The 24,696-nt window shown below is 39.5% G+C and overlaps 1 protein-coding gene across 3 annotated transcripts; it reads right to left on the bottom strand.

Moving 5' to 3' along the window:
* Nucleotides 1–7,505: 7,505 nt before the first annotated feature.
* On the bottom strand, nt 7,506–23,609 carry fbxw2 (F-box and WD repeat domain containing 2). Of its 3 annotated transcripts, none has more exons than XM_051938903.1 (9): nt 23,532–23,609; nt 22,509–22,535; nt 21,749–22,041; nt 19,735–19,957; nt 13,059–13,253; nt 11,415–11,548; nt 11,075–11,161; nt 10,763–10,932; nt 7,506–10,328 (listed from the first exon to the last, which is right to left on the bottom strand). In XM_051938903.1, the coding sequence occupies exons 1-9, from the start codon at nt 23,533–23,535 to the stop codon at nt 10,040–10,042; spliced, it is 1,422 nt and encodes a 473-aa protein (XP_051794863.1). In that variant the 5' UTR covers nt 23,536–23,609; the 3' UTR covers nt 7,506–10,039. The 3 variants fall into 3 exon arrangements, with proteins under 3 accessions (XP_051794863.1, XP_022067844.1, XP_022067845.1); XM_022212152.2 differs by lacking the exon at nt 23,532–23,609 and adding an exon at nt 23,298–23,426; XM_022212153.2 differs by lacking the exon at nt 23,532–23,609 and adding an exon at nt 23,133–23,413.
* Between the last annotated feature and the right edge of the window lie 1,087 nt (nt 23,610–24,696).

Here is a 24,696-nt window from a genome sequence, read left to right as displayed (position 1 = left end):
GGCTCATCTCGGCTCCTCCATTCATGTTTGTCAACATCACCCGACTGGCCAGGTTGCTGCCGACTCTGACGTCACGCTTCCCTTCATTGCATAAACACAAGACAATATGCTGAAGACCTCCGCTGTTTGGGAAAAAACCAAATGAAAATTTGGACCCGGGAGACCAGACGAACGGATCCGAATATTCAGGCCATCTCCACCACAAGCCCGGCGGTGTTTTAAAATGCTACAGTATTTCTTTCAATATTTTGTAAATAATTGCTGTGAATTCAGACATTAAAAAAAACATTAGGGGGTGTTCACATCATGTCTTTGCAGGGTTTAGTTGATCCAGTATTTAGTCTGTTTTAATTTTTTTGGTGTAAGAAATATACACACTGACACTTTTCAGTTTACAAAGGTTAAGAAAATAATATTTCTATTAATAATATCAAAGAAATGGGACGGTGTAGCTGTGCATACCTTAAGAGCTCTAGTGAGTTTTTCTTTGTAGATATCAGTCTGAAACTTTGATTTTTTCTGTCTTTGTTCTTCCCTTCAGCATTCTTTCTTTTGATACGCTATTGACGTGGCATTTCTCTGTGGCAGTTGCTGCTTGCCAGAGATTATTTTTGTCTTTAGTGTAACTGCATTGAGGACCATCAGTGTTTTGGAATTAAAATGATGAAGATTATCTACAAATTCTGTATCTCAATTTGGTCCGTTCATCAATGATTTGCAATTACAATTCTTTGAATTAAAGGTGATTAGAGATACTCCAACAGGTATGACTTCCATACCGGATTAGTCGAGGCCCGGGTTAACAACGCCGGTGGAAAATGGACGACTGTTGGTCGAAGAAGGAGGGGAGGAAGGTGTACTCGTAGGAAGAGAGAAAAGAGTAACACCAAGAGTCGAGGACTGAGAGTAGGGACTTTGAATGTTGGAACTATGACAGGAAAAGGTAGAGAGCTGGTTGACATGATGCAGAGGAGGAAGGATGGACAAATACACAAATACTGTGTGTCCAGGAGACCAGGTGGAAAGGTAGTAAAGCTAGAAGTTTAGAAGCAGGCTTCAAGTTGTTCTATCGTGGTGTAGATAGGAAGAGAAATGGAGTAGGAGTTATCTTGAAGGAGGAGTTTGTTAGGAATGTCCTGGAGGTAAAAAGAGTGTCAGATCGAGGGATGAGCCTGAAGCTAGAAATCGAAGGTGTGATGTTCAATGTTGTTAGTGGGTATGCTCCACAGGTAGGATGTGAGCTGGAGGAGAAGCAGAAATTCTGGTTGGACCTTGATGAAGTGATGCAGAGCATCCCTAGAAGTGAGAGAGTTGTCATTGGTGCAGACTTCAATGGACATGTTGGTGCAGGAAACAGAGATGATGAGGAGGTCATGGGCAGGTTTGGTATCCAGGAGAGGAACGCAGCAGGACAGATGGTGGTTGACTTTGCAAAAAGGATGGAAATGGCTGTAGTGAATACTTTCTTCCAGAAGAGGCAGGAACATAGGGTGACCTATAAGAGTGGAGATAGGAGCACACAGGTAGACTACATCTTGAGTAGACGGTGTAATCTGAAGGAGATCAGTGACTGCAAAGTAGTGGTAGGTGAGAGTGTAGCCAGACAGCATAGGATGGTGGTGTGGAGGATGACCCTGGTGGTGAAGAAGATGAAGAGGGCAAAGGCAGAGCAGAGGACCAAATGGTGGAAGCTGAAAAAGGAAGTGTGTTGTATGACTTTCAGGAAAGAGTTGAGACAGGCTTTGGACGGTCAGGAGGTGCTTCCAGATGACTGGACAACTACAGCAAATGTGATCAGGGAGACAGGTCGGAGAGTACTTGGTGTGTCATCTGGAAGGAAAGGAGATAAAGAGACTTGGTGGTGGAATGAGGAGGTGCAGGAGTGGATCCACAGAAACAGGTTAGCTAAGAAGAAGTGGGACACTGAGAGGATTGAAGAGAGTAGACAGGAGTACAGGGAGATGCAGCGTAAGGTGAAAGTAGAGGTGGCAAAGGCCAAACAAGGGGCTTACGATGACTTGTATGCTAGGTTGGACAGTAAGGAGGGAGAGACTGATCTGTACAGGTTGGCAAGGCAGAGAGACAGAGATGGGAAGGATGTGCAGCAGGTTAGGGTGATAAAGGATAAGGATGGAAGTGTGTTGACAGGTGCCAATACTGTGATGGGAAGATGGAAAGAGTACTTTGAAGAGTTGATGAATGAGGAAAATGAGAGAGAACGAAGAGTAGAAGAGGTGAGTGTTGTGGACCAGGAAGTAGCAAAGATTAGTAAGGATGAAGTGAGGAGGGCATTGAAGAGGATGAAGAGTGGAAAGGCACTTGGTCCTGATGACATACCTGTGGAGGTATGGAAGTGTCTCGGAGAGGTAGCAGTAGAGTTTCTGACTGGGTTGTTCAACAGGATCTTAGATAGTGAGAAGATGCCCGAGGAATGGAGGAGAAGTGTGCTGGTGGCCATCTTTAAGAACAAGGGTGATGTGCAGAGTTGTGGCAACTACAGAGGAATAAAGCTGATGAGCCACACGATGAAGCTATGGGAAAGAGTAGTTGAAGCTAGACTAAGGGCAGAGGTGAACATCTGTGAGCAGAAGTATGGTTTCATGCCAAGAAAGAGTACAACAGATGCAATATTTGCTTTGAGGATGTAAATGGTTGTACTTATATAGCACTTTACATGATACGTCATATTCACCCATTCACACACTGATGGCAGAAGCTGTCATGCAAGGCGCTAACCGCGACCCACCAGGAGCAATTAGGGGTTCGGTGTCTTGCTCAGGAACACCTCGACATGAGCTCGACGGGCCGAGGATCGAACCGGCAACCTTCCAGTTAGAAGACGGCCACTCTGCCCACTGAGCCATGCTGCCCCATGTTGATAGAGAAGTACAGAGAAGGTCAGAAGGAGCTGCATTGTGTCTTTGTAGATCTGGAGAAAGCTTATGACAGGGTGCCCAGAGAGGAACTGTGGTTTTGTATGAGGAAGTCTGGAGTGGCAGAGAATTATGTTAGAGTGGTGCAGGACATGTATGAGGACTGTAAGACAGTGGTGAGGTGTGCTGTAGGTGTGACAGAGGAATTCAAGGTGGAGGTGGGACTACATCAGGGATCAGCTCTGAGCCCCTTCTTGTTTGGTATGGTGATGGACAGGATGACAGACGAGGTTAGACAGGAGTCTCCATGGACTATGATGTTTGTAGATGACATTGCGATCTGTAGTGAGAGCAGGGAACAGGTGGAGGACAAGCTAGAAGCGTGGAGGTTTGCCCTGGAAAGGAGAGGAATGAAGGTTAGCCGCAGCAAGACGGAGTATCTGTGTGTGAATGAGAGGGACCCGAGTGGAAGTGTGAGGTTACAGGGAGAAGAGATCAAGAAGGTGGAGGATTTGAAGTACTTAGGGTCAACAGTCCAGAGCAATGGAGAGTGTGGAAAAGAGGTGAAGAAGCGTGTACAGGCAGGCTGGAACGGCTGGAGAAAAGTGTCAGGTGTGATGTGTGATTGAAGAGTTTCAGCTAAAATGAAAGGAAAGGTTTACAAAACTGTGGTGAGACCAGCCATGTTGTTTGGTCTGGAGACAGTGTCCCTGAGGAAAAGACAGGAGGCAGAGCTGGAGGTAGCAGAACTGAAGATGCTGAGGTTCTCTTTGGGAGTGACCAGGATGGATAGGATCAGGAATGAGTACATCAGAGGGACAGCACATGTTAGAGGCTTTGGAGATAAAGTCAGAGAGGCCAGACTGAGATGGTTCGGACATGTCCAGAGGAGAGAGAGTGAATATATTGGTAGAAGGATGCTGAGTTTCCTACTGCCAGGCAGGAGGCCTAGAGGAAGACCAAAGAGGAGGTTTATGGATGTGGTTAAAGAGGACATGAAGGTAGTTGGTGTGACAGAAGAAGATGCAGAAGACAGGGTTAGATGGAGGCAATTGATTCGCTGTGGCCAGTGGCGGTTCTAGCCTTATTGACTCCCTAGGCAAGTCAGTCTGTTGCGCCCAGTCACCGGTAAACACGCACCCCTCCGCCGCAGCCGCGCACCCCCACCGTCTCGTCGGTCAGAGAGCAGAGGGCGCACCTCTGAGTCTTGACCTGAAGAGGGCGCCATTTGTTATGTAACGTAACACCATCAGAGTGTCAATGGATGCTTACTCAGCTGCGTGCTTATGAAGGGAATTGTATTTAATGATTTTTTTTCCCCTTCATCATGCCGGCCCCTTGAGTTTGCTAGTTGGCTTGTGCAAAAAACCGCCACTGGCTGTGGCGACCCCTGAAGGGAAAAGCCGAAAAGAAAAGAAGAAGAGATACTCCAACAGGGTCATTCTATATCACATAGACAAAAGATGGTTGCACCACCATCTCAGATTGTCTTCATTTTTTGTTATTCTGCATAAGGGTAAAAATGATTGATAAACCCAAAGTTACAGCCTCACAGGCCCACTGGTTTTCATTTTACAGCCTGTTGAAGGGGGGTCTGTCATTTTTTGATGATTTTAAACCATAACAACTCAGGAAGTACTCAATATTTTTTTTCAAATTTTCAAGTTCTTTTAAATGTATATAGATGCATAAAATAAAGTAGTCAGACAAGTGTTATGATGAAAATCTGTTGAGGCACAACCATTTAAAAAGTGCATAAGATTACAATAAGGTCCAAAATGAAATGCATTTATTAGGTACTGAACATTACTCTGCTGGGTCAGGATGGGTCAGATTTTGTTGTCTGGGTCATAAGCAATTTTTGATACATTTATGGGACACTAAATGTGCCTAGGGAGGGCTAGGGAAGCTGTCAATCACAGGTCATTTGCCAAACTTCACCATATTTAGGCTGAAATTACTCCATGTGGACAAGGTGGCACATTTTTGAAATTTTGTAGGTTTGAAGATACACTTAAAACCTTGTAGAAAAACTTAAAATGAACTTTGGTTCTTGCTGTATTCATTCCCCACAGCTTATACCAATAAGGACAGTTTTCTCTTTCAGGTGGTACTGGAAACATAGTGAACAAATCATATATGTTCTTATGTTTTGCTTATACCCCATCAGATTTTGAAATGCTTAAAATTCTTTTTTTTCCAGGTGGTGGTTGTGAATGTGCATGTGCAAGAAGACTAGTTTGCTTTGCATGCTAACTTCAGAGAAAGCCGGTGCTTTAACTGAAACTAGTGGTGGTTGGGTAGAGTATGTAGAGTAGTTGGTGGTGGTAGTGCATTACAAACAGTAAAGATGTCATCTATATGTCAGATAGGGAAGCTTCTTAAAACAGACTGTGACAAGACAGTATACACAAGAAAAGTTGGGAGGCTGCCCTGGCAGATTTGTCTGATGACAAACTCTTTTAAGAATGCGTAGTGGTTTGAATGAAATAGACCTGACTGGTGAAATATGTCTGCATCATTATGAACATTTTGTAAACAGTTATGAAATTATCAAAGAAAAAGTGCAGATCCTGGAAACATTCACAAAAAGCCACTGAGAAATAGTCTTCGTGTTATTACAATAGACATAGTAAAATCCAATTTTTGTGCACCCAAGTTCTGTAAAGCAGGTATGAAATTGTGTCAAAATTGTGAGGTAAGGGCACTTTCAGGAGAATTCTTGCATGAAAGCATGGAAAGCAGTCACTGTGCAAGTGAGGAAGACCCAACATTTGAGGATGCTGGTAAGTCTAGTGAACTGACATTGCTTGATCAGTCAGTCACTGCTATTGGATGCTCTCCAATAAAGGTAGCTCATGTTCACAAGCTAAGTGTACCTAAAAGGAAAGCATACTTGTCAAAAAAAAGTGGAAAGGGCAAAAGCTGCACTTGAAGGTGAACTAAGTAGAGTCACAGGAGAAAGGTCTTAGTACTTGTGGAGATCAAGTAAAAAAAAAGTCTAAATAACTTCCATGTCTCTAATATGTTTAATTGAGTGACATTTGATTGACTCGTTGTGTTTTAGGTTGTAATTGTAAGAACCACCAGCTAGTCAAAAATGTGTACCCCTGTACACTTTGTGCAATCATTTCAAGATGTTGACAAGCAGAACCAGAGTTCTTTTGTAGTTTTTTTTAAAGTTAAGATAAAGATTAAATTTTGTTAAGTATGAAACTTGTACAACCTTGTCCACAATCTGAAATTTTAGCTCAAAAATAGTCATTTTTTTTGCTAACGACCAATGTTTGAGACATTATTGCAAAGTTGTGAATAAACATTTCCAGTACTAGTGATGCTTGATACTTACTTTATGTTATATCCTACAAAACTGAACCATTTTTGAGGACCAAATGATCTCTCTTGACCAGGAAATGCCTACATGAAAAGCCTCGTCTGAAGAATTTTTCATATATTGAGAGGTCTGGTATACAAAAATATGAGACATATACCTTGCTTGAAGCTCAAAATATTATTTACTATATACATATTTTTAGTCCTGAAATTTTCAAGCAGATATCTTGAGAGGTTCCTGAGATATAAAGTTGTGAAAACTGAAAAAAATACAGACGGAAACTTAAAACATGACCCTTGGCCCCTTTGTGGGCCTGTAGAACCATGAGGATTGGGTTTAGGACTTCAAATTTGGCTTTCCAAGCGAAAATGTACCAAAGAATGGTACAAAAAAATATGAAGCAATTTTGAGGTGGTGGGTGCAACCACTTTTCTGGATTTTTTTTCTATTTGGTATGGAAAGACCCAATAGTAAAATTATGAGGTTTGTAAAAGACAGTAAGAAAATAATCTGCGGTAATTAAATTGTATACGGTATTGTAATTTAATCGCCATAGCAGACTTTATCTGCAATGAGTACTTTAACTTTTACTACCATAGACACAACTTTTACTTTAGGTAGCATTTCTTCTGTGCTGACTTTTACCGTGTGGTACTAGGACTTTTATTTGTCAAGGATCTGAGTATTTTCTCCCTACTGCCCATGTCTGATTATGAGGAAAAACAAACACTGAGTAAATACTAGTATATGATCACCATAATACACCATAGTTTAAAAATGGCCCTCTCTCTGAGCAAACAAAGTTTAACAAAAAAAAAAACACATTGACTGTTGTATTTGCTGAGCAAAGTTTGCAGACAAGTTGTTACTTTGCGTAAGGTACTGGCAGACACATGCAGATCATGTGATTCAGATAAATTTGCCCATTAACTGCAAGATTTTCAGGGTCAAAGTTGGAATTGTAGATGTGACTCGATGCTGGACAGTATAAATGCTGCTTTCAAAATTCAACCAAAGACAGCAGTCATCTTCACTCAGAAAATTAAAAGAAAAAAATGTCTATGCATCAAAACTAATGTGAAATTGATGTTTTGGGGGAGAGATGCTACTGTTTTACTGGTATGTTTGGTATACAGGCCACTTTAAACATGACTAACTTTCTACAGCCATGCTACTTACTCTGAGGCACATTAATAGCTTTGCAGATATTTACTCATATTGTGGTTAAAAAGAACACCAAGAGCATTATGCTGACTGACATTTTAAAATGGTGCCAATCATAAACCACAAGCATACAGTTCTTTTGATACTGTTATATATTTGAAAGACTGCAGTATTAAAGCAGAATATAGACAGACGCTGGTGAGAGAGCTATGATAGTGCAGAAGATTTTGTGATATAAACAACGCAGTGCTGAATGCAATAAAATGAACTGAAAAGATACATGAACAAAAACATTTATGTCCCATTTAGCATTTTTCTCCTAGTCTGTTTAGTTTGACACTTTACATACAAGTCATATGACTGCATATTTTATCTCAATTAAATGCTGCAGGGCAGAAAATATAATGTAATGCAATGGTCCAGCACCAGTTTATGGTGTTTTAACTAGCTTTAAAAAGAAACCTAAACAAAACTTCTGTTGTACGCATTTATCCATGTGAAAACATGTGGAATGAAGATTCTGTTGAGAATGCTCACAGGGGTTCAGAATCAGATTAATTTCTGGGTAGGTTTTCTGTGGGCCAGACTAAGAAAGAATCTGGGTTGCCAAGGAAGTCACAATGTGAGGGATAGCCTCCTTAAACAGTGTTCATTCTTCACAGCTTGGTCAATACTTGTGCAATACTTCTGTCACTGAAGCAGGAAATGCTCTTTTAGGACGCATGTTTACTTTATTTTTTTTTTTTGCACAAAGTTACTTTTGTAATGTTGAATACAATCTTTTTAAAATGTTTCCTCCTATGGCTGTTGTCCTAAAATAGTATTTTGCACAGAACTGACTACTTCACGTACTTTCTCAGCTGTGTGATGTATTGAGGTCTTTTACAAAAATAAACCTGATGTTTAATACAGTCAGTGACTCATAAAAGCTATTCTATGAGCAAGTCATGTCAGATAGATGGCTAGAAAATTACAGACATGCTCAAAGACAACAGCCATGGTGGGGTGGGTGTACTGCAGTAACAGTGTGCAAATATTCAATGTAAAAAAGCCTCTTAAAGAGCATTTCCTACTTCAGTGACATAAGTATTGCACAAATATTGACCAAATTGTCAAAAAATAATACTGTCGAAGGAGGCTATCCCTCACATTGTGATTTCATTGGCAACCCAGATTCTCTACCTCAGCCTGTATACGAAACAAATGGATCAGGCATACACTAAATCTGGTGCATATGATATATTTTGATCCGAGATGATCTGGGGACAGCCAATGCAAATTTAGAAGGAAAGTTCTCTGCTCAACATTCATTGATGATTAAAGTCTTAGTTTAGAAGGAGCAGAAATCCAAATTGAGACATACTTCACAGTTTCACCTATTGTTGAAAAGATCCATCTATTCAAATTTCTTTCATGTCTAAAATAGTAGTTTTGCACAGAACTGACTACCTGCCAAGTCACTTCCTCAGCTGTGTGATGTATTGAGGTCTTTTACAAAAATAAACCTGATGTTTAACACAGTCAGTGACTCATAAAAGCTATTCTATGAGCAAGTCATGTCAGGTAGATAGCTAGAAAATTACAGACATCATATCACATAAACTGTTAGAGCACAGTAAATATGAAAATTAACACAAGTGAAATTTACAATGCAGTCATAACTTTACTGCAATGTGCCAGAGTTAACAAGGAATTGTAGTTGTAACATCAAATGAACGGAAAAGGCACATCACATTTAATTTCAGGCTGACATTTAAACCAGACAACCTTTAGAAAAGCATATTCATTGGAATTACATGAAAATTCTGAATGTTTTACATGGTACACAATGTACCAGACCACTTTTTAACTGACAATTCAGCATGCAGCTTCTGCCTTGGGATGGTCTACAACAATATCAGGGAATCTCTCTTGATGCCACCATTTGACATCAAAGAAGATGCTCTCCTTTATTTACAGCAACTGCGTTTAAGGCAACCTTGCTTTTCTTCTAGGACACCAATGTTTCAGTAAGTCAGCTTGGAGATCAACTTGGCATTGAACATGTTCTACATCTATGTGCGTAGAACACTACGTGTACATGTACAGCGCATGTGAATTCATCTTATGCCAGTAAGAAAAGGTTGGGCAGAGATGGCATCAAATTACTAGACTATGGATTAAAGTCAACTACAAATATATTTATATCATTGCTTCACAATGCCAAACTGACCACAGAGCAAAACTGCCAAACACTTTTAGTCTTCAACATCTCAGTTCATTAAAGGATAGCTTTTATGTTTGTGTTTATTTTAGAAACTTTGATGCCTTGTGTTTTTGTTGTTGCTAACACAGTGTGTTCTTCAAGAAGTCTGTTTTCACTGTCTTTGCCCCAGATTAGAAGAACACGGAGAGGTTATCAGGACTCTGCAGAAATAAGGACCAAGTGTTGATCCAGCACCCAATCTTTCACAACAGTAATATTTCATTGTCAGTCTTGGTTTACTGTCCATTTCCATTTGTGACTGTTCGTGTTTGTGTCTAGAAGCGGACTGTATGCTAAGGAAGAAACAAATAACAGCAAAAGGCTTTGGTCCATGCATGATCTATCTTGGCAGTTAAGATTCCAGAGCACATGTGGTGGTGGCTCATGTTCTAATATTCTGGGGTTTGGACACTTTGTCAGCTTCTATCCGTTCTCCTTCCAGAGAACTAAGTGAATGCTATGGTCGGGCATGCTCGTGGCAAACACTAGTCCAGAGTCATTGCCGCCGTCCAGGCCGTTGAGCCAAGAGGTCACACCAGCCAGGAAGCTGGATCCTCGTTTGGATTTTCTGTAGGCTGGTAGAGGCCAGCGGCCTGTGATAGCCTCTGTCCTCAGGTCCATCACATACAGAAAGTGGTTGTCGAAAAGGAGTGCAAACACCTTACCAAAGCTGAGCAGGGACAGGTTGGCTGGGTCCTGCATTTTTATCACCCTGAAAAGAGTAAAACAGGCTGCATTCAGAGTACCACCAATGAAATGATCGCACAATTCTGTTGTCCATATACATGATTACAATCAATTAGTTAGATGTCAGTCTGTAAAATTTGTTTTTGTCTTATTAATATGTACTCCTCTTGGTTGGTTTGTTTGTGAAAAGTTAGGATAACCAAGAATTGCACCAGAACTAAAATGCAACATTAGTATCAGAAGTATAGCCATGCTTTGACCGCTTATTGTGCTCATGATACACCTTACACCATATGGACATGTTAACAAGATATGTTAACAAGAACAATTTGGTTTTCATGAAAGACGTTTTTTCAAATCCAAAATGGATTTCTGTATTGTGCAGTTTTGGTTGGTTTTCCAGTTAACGGCTAAACATCTTCATTTTTACTAAATATTTGGTCATGTGTACTATTTTACCTGAGAATCTCAAAACTGGCAAAGTCCCACTGATAAACTCCAAGGTCAGAGCTGCAGACGATGTAGCGTCCGTCAAATTGCAGGCGAGGCTGAAGGCTGATGCTGCGGTCCTCTGACACTGACAGTGTCTTCAAACATTTACAGTTTATTTCTCTGCCTAAAGGCCAGACCTGCAGAGGGCACACAGTATTTGCACCATCATATGGACACTTCGGGTATAGCAATTCACATGGGACAGCACTCCTACCTTTAATAGCCTTTTTTTTTTTTTTTTTTTTTTTTTAAACGTAACAGTGCAAAGTGGAGCCGTACCTTAATTTCATACTTGTCAGCACTTAGGAGGATGTAATCACCAGGACTGTGCACCACTGATTCTACTTCACTCTTCTGTAGTATTACCTGATGAAAGACACAAGGTACATGTCCAAAAAACCCCAAACCAAAACAAAGACGTACAATTAAGATGTACAGTAAAATTCAGGTGGACTGCCTTACATCCTATAACATAGGAACACAAGAAATTTGTCACTACTCATGTTAACAGACATTCAGGTCTCAGTCATAGATTAACCTGATCCACAGACTAAATAAGTCAGAAGGTCTTAGAGCGTGACAGACAAAAAGAATATTTCTGCTGGCAAGCTGAGCTTACCTTGGTGACCCACTCAGTGTGTCCAGTCAGAGTGTTGAGACAAGCACCAGCAGACAAAGCCCAGACCTTCACAGAGAAGTCTGCTGAACCACTGACCAGCACATCCAACTCATCATTGTAGTCTACACTGAACACTGAGCAGACACACACACAAGATAAATTCATACACACACTGTCTCACATTGATAAATGGTTGTCTGTAAATACAAAAACTATCATATTTAGAAACTTAATCTCATCATATATCTTACTCTTCTAGTTTCCAGATTATATAGGTCATTGCTAAAAAGTACACTGTTTCCCTAAGTTATGTAATATAATAGAGAGAACTTTGTACTAAAAAGTACGTGACTGCTGCAGTGCTATATTATTTTCATCAGAACACAAGAATGCAATTTGTACATAACAAAGATAGTGGAAAGTCCCCATCTCTTGCACTGAGGGCACATGAACAGGGTTTGCTCTACAGCCAGCCTGAAAAGGAGGAATGCTTGCAGCTCAAAGTGAGTCTTTAAATACACAAATGTACATATAGCGCTGTGAAAAAGTATTTGCAGAAACCTATTTTTGTACACGTCTTGCATTTAAATGTTCCAGATCATCAAACTAATATTTATAGTTCTTGAATATTAGAAAATCTGTATCACCTCAGTGAAAAAGCAATTGTCCCCCTCAACCTGGTTTAGTCACCCTTGACAGAAACACCTGCATTTATATGTTTGCGATAGTTTGTGATCAGTCTTTTACATTGCCGTGAAGGAATTTCTGGCATAGTAGTTTTAATTCATTAGATGGTTTTCGATCATGAACTACCCTTTAAAGGTCTCGCCACAGCATCTCAACTGGATTTAAGTCCAGACTTTGACTCGGCCACTCCAAAATCTCAATTTTGTTCTTGAACCACTCCGTGGTGGACTTGCTTGTGTACTTGTGGATAATTGTCATGCTGCATAACGCATTTGTGTTGAGCTTCAGATGATGAATTGATGGTGGTCATTATCCAAGAGGATTTTCTGATAGACAGCAGAATTCATGGCTTCATAGGTCACAGCAGACCAATGAAACGGTTCAAATTAAATCAAAGGCAATCACAATAAATTCTTCAAAGGAGCCATTTTGCGCTTCAAGCACACACCCTCATCATGGAAAACACACGAAGAAATGCATATGATGCAACTTTTAAGTTAACGGTAATCGATCTGATTGTCGAAGAAGGAAATAGAGCTGCTGTACGTTAGCTTGGCATCAATGAATCCATGGTGAAACGGCGTCAGCAGCGTGAACTGACAATGTGTTTTACTGCTGTGTTACTGCTGTGTTACAGGCACTGTTCAGAAAAAAAGCATTTATTTAATTTAAAAAAAAATCTTTCTGTGTAAATATCTCATGTTTCAACGCAGACACCTGCGACTTATAGTCAGGTGCAGCTTATATATGTACAAAATTTTATTTCTTCTTAAATTTAGTGAGTGCGGCTTCTATTTCGGTGCGTTCTATGGTCTGAAAATTACAGTACTTTTAATTCTCTTGGTTTCTCTGTGAAAAAAATATCTTTTTCTTTGGAACAAAATGTATTACAAAATGATGGTTTTGCCTATAACTGTAAATAACTTAGGACAAATTTCTGTTGAACATTAATCCAACCTGCTCCTGTGTGGCCCCGGAACTGCTGGATTTTAGCTCCTGTGCTCCACTCCCAGCATGCAATGGTGTTGTCAAAGGACCCAGTCACCAGCTTCTGTTCATCAAACTTCACTGTGGCGCATGTGTGTGTCTGAATTCCATAAATGCACTGTCCAGTGCGCACATCCCATAGCTTAGCAGAGAGGTCATCAGACCCTGAAAAACAAGAGGACATTCATGCCTATAAACAATACTCTACACTGACTAACACAGTTGCATGGGTCAAACTTATACTCTGTGGATAGCTCTATACAGGTGCATCACAAATATTTACAATATAATGTAAAAGTTTGTTTTTTGGAATTCAATTTAGAATTATTAACTTCAATGTATTCTATATTCATTACACGTAAGGCGAAATATTTTCAGAATTTCAACAAGGATTAATAAGGAATTCTTTGATGGCTCAAAGACAACCCCATTTCGAAATAAGCCAAGCCATAGAGCATCGGGGAGGATTAACAAATTCACAAGGAAAGTAGGTAACCCTCTTGATTACAGGCTCCTGAAAAGCATCCATTTCCATTTCTAGGTTTCTTTTCCTTTTCTGGCTGCTGTCTCACTGGTCCCTTAGGAAATCCTATCACCCTACTTTAATGTCGAGCTCTGATTAGCATCACATACAGTGCCTATTCAAAAAAAAGTTGCACACTCTAATATTTTGTGGGACTGCCTTTAGTTCTGAGAAAGACACACATTTGCCATGCTATCATTTCGATAAGCTTCTGCAATGTCACAGCATATATTTCTGTCTAGAGTTACCGTGATCATTTTTCTACCAAGATCTTATAGTGATGATGGGCGAGTTGGACTGCTGCACAGTCTTCTCCAGCACATCTCAAAGATTTTCAGTGGGGCCAAGGTCTGGACTCTGTGGAGGCCAATCCATGTGTGAAAATGATGTCTCACGCTCCCTGATCCATTCATTCACAATGTGAGCCCCTTGAATCCTGGCATTGTCATCTTGGAACATGCCCATGTCATTAGGGAAGAAAAACTCCATTGATGGAAAGACCTGGTAATTCAGTATATTCAGGTAGGTTGCTGACCTCATTCTTTGATCATGTAACGTTGCTGAACCTGACCAACCCCAGATCATAACAGTAACCCCCACAGGCTTGTAGGCGCCAGGCATGATGAGTGCATCACTTCATCCACCTCTCTTCCTACCCTGATGTGCTCATCACTTTGGAACAGGGTAAATCTGGACACATCAGACTACATGACCTTCATTCATTCATTGCTCCAGAGTCCAATCTTTACACTATATAGCAAACTGAAGCCTTTTTTTTCTGATTAGCCTCGCTGATCAGTGGTTTTCCAAGGGCTAAAAGGCTTTGTAGTCCCAATCCTTTGAGTTTCCCAAATTATTCATGAGGAAATGCTCTTACTTTCACTATTAAACATAGCAGTGAGTTCTACTGTTGACTTCCTATGATCATCTAAGAGTTTGTTCCAACCACATTTGTTACTCAAAGATGATGGTTTACAACAATCATTCAGGTTTCAATAATGTGTGGACGGTTCTTAACCTGATTTTAGTAGTTTTAGCAATCTCCTGAGTTCTTTTCTTTGCTTGATGCAGGCCAATAATTTGACCCTTCTGAAACTGATTAACATCCTTTCCATGACCACAGGATAGGTCTTCCAACATGGCTGTTTAAGAAATGAGAAGCTCGTCACTGCATCAGCTAGGGTTAAATAGGTTGTTGACAGTTGTGACTTATTCATCACTGCAGTAATTATGCAATGGCCTTCCACTGGATAATCAATGAAAGGTCATTGGACTGGATCTTACCTACTTGCTTGGACAAATCCAAGTGGCGAATTATTTTTTGGACAGGCAATGTATTTGTACTTATTTTTTGGACTGGCAGTGTATTTCTAAAAAGTGTGAGCATGTAAGTCTAGGTCACCTTAGCTTAGTTGACCAACTTTGCCTATTTGCTCCCTGTATTCATTGAGCCACACCCCAGGTGGCCTCAAGACACGGAAAGGTCAGCTATTGATTTTTCAGTACAAACAAGCACGCATACAGATGATTGCAATCTGTAGCCAGCCAGACGGTTGTACTATGCAAGAAAACAAAAATCAAACAACCCAGTACCTGGGAAACAGTTACCTTCAGTCATATGAAGGTTTAGGTTTTACCATAAACTCGTACATGTCTGAAAATAGCCAAATTCCCAAGAATTTGGTTGACCAAACAGTTTCAGTTCTTAAACTGCCATCTTTACTCTATTCCCCAACTATGGGGCTTGTCTGACTTTCTCATGGAAGCACTGGCATAATTCCCATATACACATATAACACCTAAGTTTTGGTCTTTCTTGGATACTGAGAAAAAAATTAAGTCAGACTATTAAAAATGAAGAAACTGTTGGACATGTCTTTCAATGTAGCCAAATCCCATGAAGAAAATTGATAACTTAGCAGTTATAAACCTAGGCTATAAAATAGGCTAGGTTATAGGTAGACGTACCCTTTAAATGCCCATATAAATGCCCTTATAATTATCATTGTGTTAGATTTAACTTTTTTTACATTTACACATATCTCATTTATTAATTCCAGGATATATTTAATATTAATTTTGTACTGATTGCATTTTAATTCCATATGCCAGGGATTTTCTGCCATGTAAAAACCTGTATGGACAAACACAATTAGAGAGTTTTTACAATCATCTCTCCAGCTTCTGCTTCAATTGTACTGTCTATTACAGTTTTTCTCAAATGGTAACACACTAAATTCCATTCACTGCACACAGCCACAAACTGACTGCACACATTTCTCATAAACAGGATTCTGCTGTCAAGATTTTGGACACTATTCATGGTTTGCAAACAGTTTCCAAAACTCTTGCACTCTTTTTGCAAAAGACTGAACATGTGTTTTGCTCATTTGAACACACTTTTTCCTGAGACCCGGCAATTCATTTTTGTGCACTGTAGTGCACATTCATTTCTTGTTCATTTCTCCAATACTATATATGCCACACTTTTAAGTCGTGATGTTCCTTAAAGGGGACAAACTTAGCTTTAAAATGACATCACATGTGTGGGTGTGTGTCTTGCCAACTCCCTTTGTGGGTCTTTTCAAAATGGCAGTCAGCCCATTGAACACATTTTACGCAAGGAAGAAAAGCAAGGAAGATATTCGATGCTATATTTTGACTGCTTATAGTAAATAAAATTCTAAAGAGTAATTTTCAGAGATTTGATTAGTTATTTTCATTGGAAAAACAATTGATTTATGAACGTACACTGTAGTGCACGTCAGGACTTTGGACTTATGTTTACTTCATTTTTATCTTTAGTAAACAGGTGTTTGACAGAGGCAGAGGTAATTCTTCAGAGCATCATTAAGAGAGATTCAGACCTAATCATTAAGGGAGATTCAGAAGATCACAGCCCAGTGGTTGAGACAGGAGAGGGTGAGAGAAAAAAAAAATCTAATTGCCTCATCAGATGTCATCAATGAAGACACGTCATTGTTGGCATCTGATAAAGCCGTTTGGGAAGTAGTTGTGTTATTGTGAATGGCCAAGCCTAGTGCCCCTCTTTGACTAGTGGATGTGGGCATTTAATCAGTTCTTCATTAGCCTATGACCAACCTTGCCCCAAAGTTTTGTGGCACGTATTTCATGAAGTCATTAGGGAGTTTCATGCCTTTTTGTGATTGACCACACCCATTGCCACACATCATTTTGGTTAGTGCAAAGCCACTGTAAATTGTTACTGTGAAGTTTCTGTGAAGTTGTTTTAAAAACAAATATGTTCATACATGTTTTATTTAAGAAGATTCCAGATGAGCTATTTTCATAATCAGCATATTTACTTTGTGAATATTTCACATTAAACACCAATGACGTCCTGTTGTACACTACAGTGCACATGTTATAAAATGTTGATAAATTTAAGTTTAAAAAAAATTTTTTCTTTGCAATATGTTCTTTGCCACCTCAACACTTCATTTATGTAAAAAAAAAAAAAAAAATCGAAATGACAAAACTTTTTTTTCCTGGGTCTCAGGAGGATATAGCCCACATTTTTCAAAAAGTGAACACGAGCAAGCAGCATTGGGACACTGTTCCAACACTGCTGTCACAATTAAAACAACAGGTCAAAACTGAAAACACTTTTGCCAATGAACTGCACACTATCAAACCTGCTGAGAAACAGAATTAGCTGTTCAGAATGCAATCTGTTGTTGAGGTCAGCAGATGGTGCATAAAGTAAATTATTTCAAGTTTATTGTGGTTTATTTTACATGGTATGTAACTGTTGTTTGTCACTTCAGTGACATGTCTATCCTGCAACAATACAAGCAGTCAGAAATGTTCTGAGAACACGGTAAAAAATCTAAAACATAATTCTGGTTCACAAGTGCTAGTAAAATTACAGAAAGTGTACATGACTGACTTTTTCTCTGTTTTGTGTGCGTTTGGTCTAGAGAGTTTTCAGCTGGATTCTGATTATAGGTCACATGAACACATCTGGGACAATGTTAGTTTTCATAGAGGACTATTGGTGGTTGGATGGAATGGTTCAATATGAACCCACAAGTTATTGTGGTGCTGCCATATTCTCCCTTTCTAAATCCTGCAGAAGGATTCTTCTCTAATGGAGGTGGAAGGTGTATGAGCGGCAGCCATACTTTGGGAAAATCTCTTGCAATCACTGGTCTTGGCATGTTGTGATGTTTCTGTTGATGCATGTCAAGGCTGGATCACACACACTAGGTCTTTCTGTCCTGTGAAAACATAGTTTGTGATGTTGATGAGGTCCTGTGGCCTGACCAGGCTGAAAGAATTGATGCAGATGTGGTGTAAATATTTGCATACTCTACTGTGTACAATAGTGCTGTATTTTTTTTGTGTAACATTTTTATTTTGTAATGTACAGTCAGGCACTGCAATGGCCCCCTTTGATTCATTTATAGGATGCAGTTCTGTTTGTCATTTTTGAGGACTGTATCATTTTTTTACACTTCATTTGAAAACACATTGAGAGAGGAGTGTTTTGTATTTAGTAGTGCAGTATCCTACTTTTGCTTCGTGTGTCTTAATTTTGAGAACAAAGTTCAAATTTTGACAATAAAGTACGCTTTTGACACAAGTGTGCAGTTCTTTGTGATTTGTGTTAAAATAAAAAAATAGTGTGCAGTGTATTGGGAAGTGTGTGCTATTTTTCAGGAACAGTGTTTTTCAATTGATAAAATTGAGAAAAACTGTAAACACACCACTTACAGTCCATAAATATTTGGTAATTGACACAAGTTTCAGCACTTCAGGTTTGTACACCCCAACAAAGGACTTGAAATGAAAAAAATCAAGACGTGCTTAAAGTGCAGACTTTTAGCTTTAATTTGAGGGTATTCACATCCAAATCAGGTGAAGGGAATAGGATTTACAATACAATTTGTATGTGCCCTCCACCTTTTTAAGGGACCAAAAGTAATTGGACAAACTAACATAATCATAAATCAAATTGCCACTTTTAATATTTTGAAACAAATATTTTGCAGGCAATAAGAACCTAAAGTCTAGAACCCATAGATGTCACAAGATGCTGGTTTTGGATCTTGGTGATGCTCTGCCAAGCCTGTACTGCTGCTGTCTTCAGTTCCTGCTTGTTCTTGGAGCATTTTCCCTTCAGTTTCACATGTTTGATTGCATTCAGGTCAGGAGACTTACTTGGCCATTGCAGAAAGTTCCGCTTCTTTGCCTTCAAAAACTCTTTGGTTGATTTCACAGTATGCTACAGGTCTTTGCCCATCTGCACTGTGAAGCACCATCCAATGAGTTCTAAAGCAGTTGGCTGAATATGTGCAGATAATATTGCCTGAAATACTTGAGAATTCATCCTGCTGCTTTTGTCAGCAGTCACATCATCAAAAAAATAAGAGAACAGTTCCATTGGCAGCCATACATGCACCATTACACTACCACCACTACTGATAAGGTGGTATGCTTTGGATCTTGAGCAGTGTCCTCCCTTCTCCAGACCTTCTCTTCCCATCATTTTGGTACAAGTTGATCTTTGTCTCAACTGTCCATAGGACGTTCTTCCAGACCTGCACAGGCTCTTTTAGATGTTTTCTGGCAAACTCTAATCTGGCCTTACTGCTTTTCAGGCTCACCAATGTTTTACACCATGTGGTGAACCCTCTGTATTCACTCTGGTGAAGTCTTCTCTTAATTGTTGGCTTCTAGTCCCTTAAAAAAAGTGGAGGGCACATTTAAAACATGTTGTAATGCCTACACCATTTACCTGATTTGGATGTAAATACCCTCAAATTAAATCTGGAAGTCTGCACTGCAAGCACATCTCTATTGTTTCATTTCAAATCCATTGTGGTGGTGTACAGAGCCAAAATGCTGAAAATTATGTCAATGCCCAAATATTTATGGTCTTCACTGAAAGTGTCATGAAATGCAATACAACAGCTCTATATGCAGATGAAGTTGATCATGTTTCAATTTTTGTCAAAGCTGTGACCGAGTGAGGTTGAATCAAATCTATGGTCATGGTTTCCATGACAAACTAGAGGCTTTTCAACTTCTAAATGCAACATAAGAGAGCTTCTAAGTTGACCTTTTTCACACTGAAAATACACCAGAGCCACAACGTACCTGTGCAGAGGAGGCCATCCTTATAGTAGAGAGCATATACTCTAGCACTGTGGCCAATGAGTGATGATGTCTCAAAGGCTTCCTGATCCTTTAGTTGCATCATACGCAGTTTAGCCTTCAGGTAGACCCCCTTCCAGTGTGATGCATCCTGAATGGACTCATCAATCCTCCATCCAAGCTTCCGACACACACCCTGCCACACTTCTGTACATGAATTTATCACCTAAAAAGAGACAGATGCTTTTAGAAAGTTTTGACACTTTACAAAAATTAAGTTAAATATGTACACAGCAATACAACAGGTAGGCTGCTATACAGTGTTTGTTAGTTTCTTTACATTGTTTTATAAAAGAAGTGTTTACACAGTAAAACTAAAATTTCCACAGTTTTGATTTTAATATTAGATCAGATAACTTTTTAAAAAAAATGGAATCAGTGATCAGTAATCATTACTTGTTTCTACAAAAATTTGTATATGTCAGGAGAAAATGTATATATTTCATACTAACTGAGAACGGATATAATGTATAGTGATCTCACACTACAGTGCTTACTTCCACCTCACAGCAAAAAGATTAAATTCATTTAAATTTTATCGACATAGTACATACATAATACATATATAAAGCCTACCTCTCCCAGTCAGCTGGGACAAGCTCCAGCCCCCCATAACAATCTACAGGAAAAGGTAGCTGTAACTAATGGATGGATGGTACTGTGCAACTATGTATGCTGGCTAATGAAAATAAAGATGTGCTAACTGTTAATCGTTAAACATGATAATAATTGTTAGCCATGTCCTTCCCCATTTCTGCTTGAAAGATTGAAGAACAAGGAGGCTAAAGGAGGCTTTCCTGAGGAAGTAGCGTGTCTATCCTTCGTTTGACTCTTTTACCGGACCAGCATCTCTCTTTTAGAAATCCTTTAGTGACTGGATGCTGTAACTCAGGGATGTCAAACTCATTCCACAAAGGGCCGGTGTGGCTGCAGGTTTTTGTTCCAACTAAGCAGCATCACACCAGACCTGACTCATTTAATCAATCGATCTCAGTCTCCAGACAGGTGATTGGTCAGACTGTGTGCTGTAGATATGTTGGAACTAAATGCTGTAGCCCAGAACACACAGTCTGACCAATCACCTGTCTGGAGACCGAGATTGGTTGATTAAATGAGTCAGGTCTGGTGTGATGCTGCTTAGTTGGAACAAAAACCTGCAGCCACACCGGGCCTTTGTGGAATGAGTTTGACGTCCCTGCTGTAACTGGTCTGAAACCACATCCATACAACACTCAGTTTAAAACCAGCATGGACAAATGACTGGGTCAACACATATGTAATATCATTCCCAATGGTAAATTTTCATGTCTTTGGAAATTAAAGTATTGAAAAGAGCACTTCTGTGCAAAGTGCAGGCAAAATTAACAAAATAAGCATGGAACTACTTTCATGTTCTTTTGGATCTCATTATTTGTAACATCTGTCTTAACTCCTAAGACTATATTTAGTATATTCCAGCACACATTTTAATTATTCTTCTGTGTCAATCCCTTTCTGTTGTACAGGCTAATATAAATCAGTTATCATATACTTGGTCCCAGTCATTCAGATTTTCAGCTAGAAGTCACTTCATTTACAATAACAGGCATAGACCACTAATTTATTCCTACACGATAGGACATATTAAGACTTATCTAGTTTATTAAATGATAAATTAAAGCTACGGCATCAGTTAAGTGAACACATAAGCCCCCTTAGAAACTGCAGTTGGACTAATCTGTACAGTCTGAATGCATTTTTTTCATAAAAAGGAACAAAGCAGAGTAAAGAGCATTGTGGGTTTATCAAGCTTTGTCACTTTCATCAGAAATGGAGGACAACAATTCACGGCAAAACCTTTTCTTTATATTTCTCTCCTCATAGCATGTTCTAATATTTGACGCAAGAAAAACAAGTTTTTCAAGGCAAAAGGGACCCCATTATTACATCGATAGATTTCAGGAAGCACAATATTTACCTTATTCCATTGTTTGCAGACTAGGCAGCAGGTGAGCAGGGTTTGAGGATCGAGCCAGCGCAGCAGGTAGAAGGTCAACTCCAGAGGAAGGAGGCGCAGAAAGTCACGTTTGAGCAGCGTCTCCAGTCCATTTGACAGATGACGGAGCTGTGCAGCACCGCTTAAAGATATAAGGTGGTCCAGAGACTGGTTACGCTGCTGGTCATTTAGAGTAAGGTAAGTGGCAGAGACTGACTCCAGCCACCCCTCAAAGGCCGCCTTCTCCATGGGCACATGAGAGCACCTTGTAACACCTACAGAAGCAATGCAAGATCTAACTTCAACACTTTATCTACATACATGATTAAAATGACATCTTGAGCAACTACAGAAGAGGCATCTGATAAATAATGTGTTATTTAAGTAATGATATAGCTTTTTTTTTTATACTGACCACGCTGAATTTGCGATAATACATAAAAATGACATTTGAAAGGCGATAACGCTTTCATCAAATTCTCACTAATGAAGAAAAAGCAACACACAGAGTAAGAGGTCGAAATTTTCATCCACTAAGCAAATAAATATCTTCTTATCTTTTGCAACTATAGTTTGCTAATAAGCAATTTGATCTGTACTGTCAGCGTGTCAGAAAACAGACTACAAAAGCCACCAAAATCATAATGCAAAAAACTAAGTACACAAGAAAAAATTGTTGGATTTGTCACTGATAGAAAATTGATAAATGGAAATTCTGGAATTCAGTCATTAGTAAACTTACCTATCCAATCGAAGAGCCAAACATTTGCTGTGAAAAGATTTCAAAATGCTGTGTTACCTTAAGTTTTATGTTACTGCAAAATGAGTCAAAACAAGAGTTCCTGATATTTTTGCAATGTGTAACGAAATAAATACGATTTGGCAAAAAAGAAACACGAAAAAAAGCCATAATTACTGTTGTCAATCTTAAAAAGAACCAGCAATATTACCTGGGTGACACAGCAATTAAACTACGGTCACAGATTTGAAACTGTGCAGATTAAAATAGTAAAATGAAAACCAAAACAGCTGAGGGCTTTACGTCAGGCTTTAGGCAGCGTGCCGAGCTTTGACTGAGCTATTAAAAATACACTGTCCTGTTCGGAAACCTATGTGGTAAATGTTTAATTCATTAAAATTGAAAATGCAGAAATGATTCCTTCTGTGAGTATCTGCATGTGCCTCTGTATTCGCTCGAAGTCAGCCTGGCTAGCTAGCAACTTCTGTAGCTCAGGTTAGCTATATTATACTTCAACAATTTATTACTAAGTTAGCTGCGAGTGGTAACATGTGAAGAACCAACTAGCAGAATAGATATTAACATGAAAAATAACATTTAAAATGTAAACTCAAAATGTCCACCAACCACAGAGTTGCAGGGACTTGCGTTATCACCACTTTACTGGCTTAGTTAGTTCACATAGCGAAGTTAGCTGTCGTAGCTAACCTGCCAGCAAACAAGTTGAAAGGATGTAACCTAGCTCCGTAGCTAATGCTAGATGAGCGCATAGAAACATGTAATATGAATTACATGTTTCTAATCGAGTCGTCGTCTTTACATTTCCCCAGCTGGGATATTTTAGGTCGTAGAAAAGAAGGATGTGAGCTTCTGACAGCATGAAAACCAGAAGATAATGGCAACGCTCTCTGTTTTGTTGGTTTATCCTCCCTCAGCGTTATCTTACAGGAAGCACCGTAAGAGTATTTATTAACTCTTCCCCCAAAAAACACGAAATATAAGTAAAGTACATACAGCAATACTTACACATTTATCGCGTACACAGGCGCGGTGATTTTATTTTTCCTTTCTACGTGCACTGGCACTTTTCTTTTCTGAAAACCTAACTTGCCTGTAAGACAAAACTGCGGGAAATTAAAAATCAACGCTAAGTAAACAAGCTTCCGGTGTCGCGCAGGATGTGGAACGGTGTGGAATATGTGACCGGTACTGGTTTCCTCATGTCTGTTCCCCTTTGTGGTTCCATTTGTTGGGCCCGTACAACGTATGCAACACGTGAATGGTGGTGGTTTACTTTAGAGAATGTGAGTCAAAACATTATAAAATGCCAGAAAAGCATATTGCACTTCACTTCGGAATGCAGTAACGTGTGGTAAATTACACGAGATAATTGTGTCTTTCTAACACTGTCTGTCCCCATATTTCATTTTAGAATTCAGTCTTAAAAATCAAAGCTTGTTTTAAGCTTGACGTCCGTCCCACCAGAGATTCCAGCAGAGGACAGGGGAGCCGAGGAGGCTAAAATTAGTGAAATGGAATTAACCTTATGCAGACTAGCTTGTTCAGTTGTGGTTGACAATAATTACCACTAGAGGGCTCAAACATTACAAGTTTGATAATGCATGCTTGTAGTAGTTTTGGATACCTGACGTTTGTAGGTATTAAATTATGACAAATTCATATAAATCTGTAATGTTATTTCTAAATAAGTGGATTAACATTGCGTTTAAATGATGCTCAGACCTACAACAACAAAAACAACATGTTATTTCAGACAAGAAACAGGGAGAGTGATAGGACCCACCTTGTCTCACCCATAGTCTGTGGTCCCATCCTAAAGCATAAAGGAGGGAGGGAGAGGCAAGGGGTTAAAGGAAGTATTACTCAGACACACAGATGAGTGCTACATGCAGAAATTAGAGAAATAACCAAAAATATGTATTTTAAATTAATTCAAGCTTGACATTATACACTGCATGAAAAGCCAGATTACTGACCCTGTAAATTGCTGAAAACCTACCAAGTTCCCAGCAGTTATCAGCAGTTTACAGGTTGTGAACTCCAGGTCTGCCTGTGCCATAAATTGTCGGAAACAGACCTTGTCTGTGGGGTTGGGTGGTAAGTGTGGGGCAAGAGGGGGAATGAAACTCCACACCAAGATGGCAGAGGTGTGAAAAACGAATTAGCATCT

The sequence above is a fragment of the Acanthochromis polyacanthus genome, chromosome 18, assembly GCF_021347895.1.
Source record: "Acanthochromis polyacanthus isolate Apoly-LR-REF ecotype Palm Island chromosome 18, KAUST_Apoly_ChrSc, whole genome shotgun sequence".
Classification (NCBI taxonomy): domain Eukaryota; kingdom Metazoa; phylum Chordata; class Actinopteri; family Pomacentridae; genus Acanthochromis; species Acanthochromis polyacanthus.
This window is presented reverse-complemented; position numbering and strand designations above follow the sequence as displayed.

Excerpts from the sequence above, each read along its gene's own strand:
- fbxw2 (XM_022212152.2), bottom strand. The coding sequence starts at position 23,385 with ATGCTGTCAGAAGCTCACATCCTTCTTTTCTACGACCTAAAATATCCC. Across the intron at positions 10,933-11,074 it reads CTGACAAGTATGAAATTAAG|GTCTGGCCTTTAGGCAGAGA; the intron begins GTACGGCTCCAC and ends TGCCCTCTGCAG. Across the intron at positions 10,329-10,762 it reads GCCAGTTTTGAGATTCTCAG|GGTGATAAAAATGCAGGACC; the intron begins GTAAAATAGTAC and ends TACTCTTTTCAG.